General features: G+C 45.4%; 1 protein-coding gene across 1 annotated transcript in view; it reads left to right on the top strand.

Moving 5' to 3' along the window:
* LOC121580570 (receptor-type tyrosine-protein phosphatase mu-like) overlaps nucleotides 1-8,272 on the top strand; it is a gene marked incomplete at its 3' end in the record, with an annotated part of 542,380 nt that extends 534,108 nt beyond the window's left edge. Inside the window, exons 30-32 of the mRNA XM_045213497.1 lie at nucleotides 2,339-2,488; nucleotides 6,323-6,496; nucleotides 8,141-8,272. Coding sequence (XP_045069432.1) covers nucleotides 2,339-2,488; nucleotides 6,323-6,496; nucleotides 8,141-8,272 — 456 coding nt within the window. The remainder of the gene's footprint in view (nucleotides 1-2,338; nucleotides 2,489-6,322; nucleotides 6,497-8,140) is intronic.
* Nucleotides 8,273-8,628: the final 356 nt, after the last annotated feature.

Here is an 8,628-nt window from a genome sequence, read left to right as displayed (position 1 = left end):
GTACATATCTACCTCAAATACCTTATTATTATCTATCCTGATGCCTAGTCACTTTACCCTGCCTTCATGTACATATCTACCTCAAATACCTTATTATTATCTATCCTGATGCCTAGTCACTTTACCCTGCCTTCATGTACATATCTACCTCTAATACCTTATTATTATCTATCCTGATGCCTAGTCACTTTACCCTGCCTTCATGTACATATCTACCTCTAATACCTTATTATTATCTATCCTGATGCCTAGTCACTTTACCCTGCCTTCATGTACATATCTACCTCAAATACCTTATTATTATCTATCCTGATGCCTAGTCACTTTACCCTGCCTTCATGTACATATCTACCTCAAATACCTTATTATTTCTATCCTGATGCCTAGTCACTTTACCCTGCCTTCATGTACATATCTACCTCAAATACCTTATTATTATCTATCCTGATGCCTAGTCACTTTACCCTGCCTTCATGTACATATCTACCTCAAATACCTTATTATTATCTATCCTGATGCCTAGTCACTTTACCCTGCCTTCATGTACATACCTACCTCAAATACCTTATTATTATCTATCCTGATGCCTAGTCACTTTACCCTGCCTTCATGTACATATCTACCTCAAATACCTTATTATTATCTATCCTGATGCCTAGTCACTTTACCCTGCCTTCATGTACATATCTACCTCAAATACCTTATTATTATCTATCCTGATGCCTAGTCACTTTACCCTGCCTTCATGTACATATCTACCTCAAATACCTTATTATTATCTATCCTGATGCCTAGTCACTTTACCCTGCCTTCATGTACATATCTACCTCAAATACCTTATTATTATCTATCCTGATGTCTAGTCACTTTACCCTGCCTTCATGTACATATCTACCTCAAATACCTTATTAATATCTATCCTGATGCCTAGTCACTTTACCCTGCCTTCATGTACATATCTACCTCAAATACCTTATTATTATCTATCCTGATGCCTAGTCACTTTACCCTGCCTTCATGTACATATCTACCTCAAATACCTTATTATTATCTATCCTGATGCCTAGTCACTTTACCCTGCCTTCATGTACATATCTACCTCAAATACCTTATTACTATCTATCCTGATGCCTAGTCACTTTACCCTGCCTTCATGTACATATCTACCTCAAATACCTTATTATTATCTATCCTGATGCCTAGTCACTTTACCCTGCCTTCATGTACATATCTACCTCAAATACCTTATTATTATCTATCCTGATGCCTAGTCACTTTCCCCTGCCAGATCAACGCCTCACAGGTCCTCAACTGGCAGCTTCATTAAATAGTACCCGCAAAACACCAGTCTCAACGTCAACAGTGAAGAGGCGACTCCGGGATGCTGACCTTCTAGGCAGAGTTGCAAAGAAAAAGCCATATCTCAGACTGCCCATCTTAATCTTTTCTTTTTATTGGCCAGTCTGAGATATGGCTTTTTCTTTGCAGCTCTGCCTAGAAGGTCAGCATCCCGGAGTCGCCTCTTCACTGTTGACGTTGAGACTGGTGTTTTGTGGGTACTATTTAATGAAGCTGCCAGTTGAGGATCTGTGAGGCACCTGTTTCTCAATCTAGACACTCTAATGTATTTGTCCTCTTGCTCAAATGTGCACCGGGGCCTCCCACTCCTCTTTCTATTCTGGTTAGAGCCAGTTTGCGCTGTTCTGTGTAGTACACAGCGTTGTACGAGATCTTCAGTTTCTTGGCAATTTCTAGCATGGAATAGCCTTCATTTCTCAGAACAAGAATAGTCTGACGAGTTTCAGAAGAAATGTCTTTGTTTCTGGCCATTTTGAGCCTGTAATTGAACCCACAATTGCTGATGCTCCAGATACTCAACTAGTCTCAAGAAGGCCAGTTTTATTGCTTCTTTAATCAGCACAACATAATTGCAAAAGGGTTTTCTAATGATCAATTAGCCTTTTAAAATGATAAACTTGGATTAGCAAACATAATGTGCCATTGGAACACAGGACTGATGGTTGCTGATAATGGGCCTCTGTACGCCTATGTAGATATTCCATTAAAAATCAGCCGTTTCCAGCTACAATAGCCATTTACAACATTAACAATGTCTACACTGTATTTCTGATCAAGTTGATGTTATTTTAATGGACAGAAAAAATTGCTTTTCTTTCGAAAACAAGGAAATGTCTAAGTGACCCCAAACTTTTGAACGGTAGTGTATATTATTCAGTTTTGGTTCTTGTCTATAGTCACCACATAAAATGCATATGACTATTTCTGACCTTTTCGTAAAATCTTCTTACAAATAAAATCTTGATCTTTATCTTCCCAGGAGCAGTATGTCTTCATCCACGATGCCATCTTGGAGGCGTGTCTTTGTGGTGACACCACCATCCCAGCCAATCAGCTTCGCTCGGTCTACTACGACATGAACCGATTGGACCCCCAGACCAACTCCTCCCAGATCAAAGAGGAGTTCAGGGTGAGATTCCTGTCCGTAGGGGAGTAGACAGACACATTTACAGCAGCAAACGCCCCCCCCAAAAAAACAAGTACTGATAATGGAGATAAGGGCTTTCCAATCAGTCGCTCATTCCCACCAAACATACAGGACTGTTGAACCATTCCTTTTAGAGACAGGTCCACCCAATATGCAGTGATGAATGCAATTGGTGTTGAGAGATTAGTGCTTTTTGGGTTTGGTTCAGTTTGGGGTTGATTATTTTTAAAAAAGCATGGTTTTCGATTTGTGTTTTGATTCTGTGGGTTGAATGCTGTAACACAGAATAAAACAATTAATGACAGTCCCATGGTGGTAGTGACCGACGGCCTATTACTGCTTATCACTAATTAACCATCATTTAATTACATTAATTTAATAAAATCTGTTTTATTTGATGACGTTATTATTTCATTCCAAGTCATCATCTCTATAGAGCTGTCTGACAAAATCACTATTTTAGTAGCTCTTCAAAGTAAATAAGGCATACTTTTATGACTGCTGAAGACCAACTATCAATCACTTAGATCATGTATGTTCAGGAAGAGACACCTCACTACGGCTGCTCTCTATATCGCCTCACGATCACGGCTTTTCATCATGCATCTTCAGTAGCAGGCGTAAAAGAAACACAGACCTGGACAAGTAGATGCGCAATGGATTATGGTCATTGTAGTTAATTACTACGTTTTATGCAGAACGTTGACCTGTTGGAAACTACAACTCCCCTACTACATCGTACAGTTCAGGCTGGATCTAGAGAAACAATTAGGCATTTAGGGAGAGAAAAAACGAACCGACGTCGGTCAATTAGTTGTGTAAAAAAAACGGGGAAAAAAAACAAAGATTTCTGCTAACCGCTCAGCAAAGTATACTGTACAGGACTGTTTCTGCTAGCCCTAATGCAAAGTATACTGTACAGGACTGTTGAACCATCCCTTTTAGAGACAGGTCGGTGGCTATTGGGACATCCTGTTAAGACCATGTGACCCTCTAACCTCTAGTGTCTCTCTCTCTCCAGACTCTAAACATGGTGACTCCTACGTTGCGTGTGGAGGACTGCAGTATCGCCCCACTGTAACCCACTGTAACCTCTAGTGTCTCTCTCTCTCCAGACTCTAAACATGGTAACTCCTACGTTGTGTGTGGAGGACTGCAGTATCGCCCCACTGTAACCCACTGTAACCTCTAGTGTCTCTCTCTCCAGACTCTAAACATGGTGACTCCTACGTTGCGTGTGGAGGACTGCAGTATCGCCCCACTGTAACCCACTGTAACCTCTAGTGTCTCTCTCTCCAGACTCTAAACATGGTGACTCCTACGTTGCGTGTGGAGGACTGCAGTATCGCCCCACTGTAACCTCTAGTGTCTCTCTCTCCAGACTCTAAACATGGTAACTCCTACGTTGCGTGTGGAGGACTGCAGTATCGCCCCACTGTAACCCACTGTAACCTCTAGTGTCTCTCTCTCCAGACTCTAAACATGGTAACTCCTACGTTGCGTGTGGAGGACTGCAGTATCGCCCCACTGTAACCCACTGTAACCTCTAGTGTCTCCCTCTCCAGACTCTAAACATGGTAACTCCTGCGTTGCGTGTGGAGGACTGCAGTATCGCCCCACTGTAACCTCTAGTGTCTCTCTCTCCAGACTCTAAACATGGTAACTCCTACGTTGCGTGTGGAGGACTGCAGTATCGCCCCACTGTAACCCACTGTAACCTCTAGTGTCTCTCTCTCCAGACTCTAAACATGGTGACTCCTACGTTGCGTGTGGAGGACTGCAGTATCGCCCCACTGTAACCCACTGTAACCTCTAGTGTCTCTCTCTCAGACTCTAAACATGGTAACTCCTGCGTTGCGTGTGGAGGACTGCAGTATCGCCCCACTGTAACCCACTGTAACCTCTAGTGTCTCTCTCTCCAGACTCTAAACATGGTGACTCCTACGTTGCGTGTGGAGGACTGCAGTATCGCCCCACTGTAACCCACTGTAACCTCTAGTGTCTCTCTCTCCAGACTCTAAACATGGTAACTCCTGCGTTGCGTGTGGAGGACTGCAGTATCGCCCCACTGTAACCCACTGTAACCTCTAGTGTCTCTCTCTCCAGACTCTAAACATGATAACTCCTGCGTTGTGTGTGGAGGACTGCAGTATCGCCCCACTGTAACCCACTGTAACCTCTAGTGTCTCTCTCTCTCCAGACTCTAAACATGGTGACTCCTACGTTGCGTGTGGAGGACTGCAGTATCGCCCCACTCTAACCCACTGTAACCTCTAGTGTCTCTCTCTCTCCAGACTCTAAACATGGTGACTCCTACGTTGCGTGTGGAGGACTGCAGTATCGCCCCACTCTAACCCACTGTAACCTCTAGTGTCTCTCTCTCCAGACTCTAAACATGGTAACTCCTACGTTGCGTGTGGAGGACTGCAGTATCGCCCCACTGTAACCCACTGTAACCTCTAGTGTCTCTCTCTCTCCAGACTCTAAACATGGTAACTCCTACGTTGCGTGTGGAGGACTGCAGTATCGCCCCACTGTAACCCACTGTAACCTCTAGTGTCTCTCTCTCCAGACTCTAAACATGGTGACTCCTACGTTGCGTGTGGAGGACTGCAGTATCGCCCCACTGTAACCCACTGTAACCTCTAGTGTCTCTCTCTCCAGACTCTAAACATGGTAACTCCTACGTTGCGTGTGGAGGACTGCAGTATCGCCCCACTGTAACCCACTGTAACCTCTAGTGTCTCTCTCTCCAGACTCTAAACATGGTGACTCCTACGTTGCGTGTGGAGGACTGCAGTATCGCCCCACTGTAACCTCTAGTGTCTCTCTCTCCAGACTCTAAACATGGTGACTCCTGCGTTGCGTGTGGAGGACTGCAGTATCGCCCCACTGTAACCCACTGTAACCTCTAGTGTCTCTCTCTCCAGACTCTAAACATGGTAACTCCTGCGTTGCGTGTGGAGGACTGCAGTATCGCCCCACTGTAACCCACTGTAACCTCTAGTGTCTCTCTCTCCAGACTCTAAACATGGTGACTCCTGCGTTGCGTGTGGAGGACTGCAGTATCGCCCCACTGTAACCCACTGTAACCTCTAGTGTCTCTCTCTCCAGACTCTAAACATGGTAACTCCTACGTTGCGTGTGGAGGACTGCAGTATCGCCCCACTGTAACCCACTGTAACCTCTAGTGTCTCTCTCTCCAGACTCTAAACATGGTAACTCCTACATTGCGTGTGGAGGACTGCAGTATCGCCCCACTGTAACCTCTAGTGTCTCTCTCTCCAGACTCTAAACATGGTGACTCCTACGTTGCGTGTGGAGGACTGCAGTATCGCCCCACTGTCCCACTGTAACCTCTAGTGTCTCTCTCTCCAGACTCTAAACATGGTGACTCCTGCGTTGCGTGTGGAGGACTGCAGTATCGCCCCACTGTACCACTGTAACCTCTAGTGTCTCCCTCTCCAGACTCTAAACATGGTGACTCCTGCGTTGCGTGTGGAGGACTGCAGTATCGCCCCACTGTAACCCACTGTAACCTCTAGTGTCTCTCTCTCCAGACTCTAAACATGGTAACTCCTACGTTGCGTGTGGAGGACTGCAGTATCGCCCCACTGTAACCCACTGTAACCTCTAGTGTCTCTCTCTCCAGACTCTAAACATGGTAACTCCTACATTGCGTGTGGAGGACTGCAGTATCGCCCCACTGTAACCTCTAGTGTCTCTCTCTCCAGACTCTAAACATGGTAACTCCTACGTTGCGTGTGGAGGACTGCAGTATCGCCCCACTGTAACCTCTAGTGTCTCTCTCTCCAGACTCTAAACATGGTGACTCCTGCGTTGCGTGTGGAGGACTGCAGTATCGCCCTGCTCCCCAGGAACCATGAGAAGAACCGCTGTATGGACGTCCTTCCTCCTGACCGCTGTCTGCCGTTCCTCATCACCATCGACGGAGAGAGCTCCAACTACATCAACGCTGCTCTGATGGACGTACGTCTCTCACACACACAGACACACACACACACACACACACACACACACACACACACACACACACACACACACACACACACTAACACACACTAACACACACTAACACACACACACAAACTAACACACACACTAACACACACACACACACTAACACACACACACACACTAACACACACACACACACTAACACACACACACACACACAAACTAACACACACACACTAACACACACACTAACACACCCAGACACACACACTAACACACACAGAAACACACTAACACACACACACACACACACACACACACACACACTAACACACTCACACACACTAACACACACAGACACACACACACAAACTAACACACACACTAACACACACACACACACTAACACACACTAACACACACACACTAACACACACTAACACACACACACAAACTAACACACACACTAACACACACACACACACTAACACACACTAACACACACACACACACTAACACACACACACACACACACACTAACACACACACTAACACACACACACACACACACACTAACACACACACACAAACTAACACACACACTAACACACACACACACTAACACACACACTAACACACACACACTAACACACACACACACAAACACACACACACACACACACTAACACACACACACAAACTAACACACACACACACTAACACACACACACTAACACACACACACTAACACACACACACACTAACACACACACACACACTAAGACACACACACTAACACACACACACTAACACACACACACACACACACACTAACACACACACTAACACACAAACACACTGCATACACACACACACTAACACACACTAACACACACACACACAGCATACACACTAACACACACACACTAACACACACACACACCGCATACACGCACACTAACACACACACTAACACACACACACACTGCATACACACACACACACTAACACACACACTAACACACACACACTGCATACACACACACACACACTAACACACACACACAGCATACACACACACACACACACACACACACTAACACACACACTAACACACACACTAACACACACACACAGCATACACACTAACACACTAACACACACACAGCATACACACTAATACACACACTAACACACACACACACACTGCATACACACACACACTAACACACACACACACACACTGCATACACACACACACTAACACACACACACACACAGCATACACACACACACACTTTCAACGCTGCACTCATGGGCGTAAGGACTGGACTGTCAATCGTCTGATCCCAGATCTGTTTGTTGTTACCATGACAACGACCATAGGAATTAGCAAGACACCATATAACCAGATCTGGGTCCAGGCTATCCTCTCAATATCTAGAAAAGGAACAAATCTACACTCAATGGAAATAGTCGTTAGGAGTTTAATTAAAATCTCTCCCTCCCTCCCCCTACCCTCTTTCTCTCTCTCCCTCCCCCCTCTCTCTCTCTCTCTTCCTCCATCTCTCTCTCCCACCTTCCTTCCCACCTACCTCTCTCTCTCCCTCCCTCCCACTCTCCCCCTCCTGCCTCTCTACCCCCTCCCTCATACAGAGTTATAAACAGCCGTCAGCGTTCATCGTGACCCAGCATCCTCTGCCCAACACAGTGAAGGATTTCTGGAGGCTTGTGTTGGACTACCACTGCACCTCCATAGTGATGCTCAATGATGTCGACCCAGCACAGGTACACACACACACACACACACACACACACACACACACACACACACACACACACACACACACACACACACACACACACACACACAACACACACACACACACACACACACACACAAACACATCTGCCCACGTCTACACATACGTACAATTCTATGGGAGTTAGTACATTGTCTGAAATGGACTATGAAATAGACAGCATCTGAAGTAGCTTTTTGTTCCTTGAATAGAACCTTGTCTGTAAGAGTCCAGCTAAGAGAAATATAGAAGAATAGCTTTGTGTGTCCTCAAAAGGCCTCGAATACACACAAGGACTTATAACGTTACACACACACACACACTCACACACACACACACACA

The sequence above is a fragment of the Coregonus clupeaformis genome, unplaced genomic scaffold (genome assembly GCF_020615455.1).
Source record: "Coregonus clupeaformis isolate EN_2021a unplaced genomic scaffold, ASM2061545v1 scaf0116, whole genome shotgun sequence".
Classification (NCBI taxonomy): Eukaryota; Metazoa; Chordata; class Actinopteri; order Salmoniformes; family Salmonidae; genus Coregonus; species Coregonus clupeaformis.
This window is presented reverse-complemented; position numbering and strand designations above follow the sequence as displayed.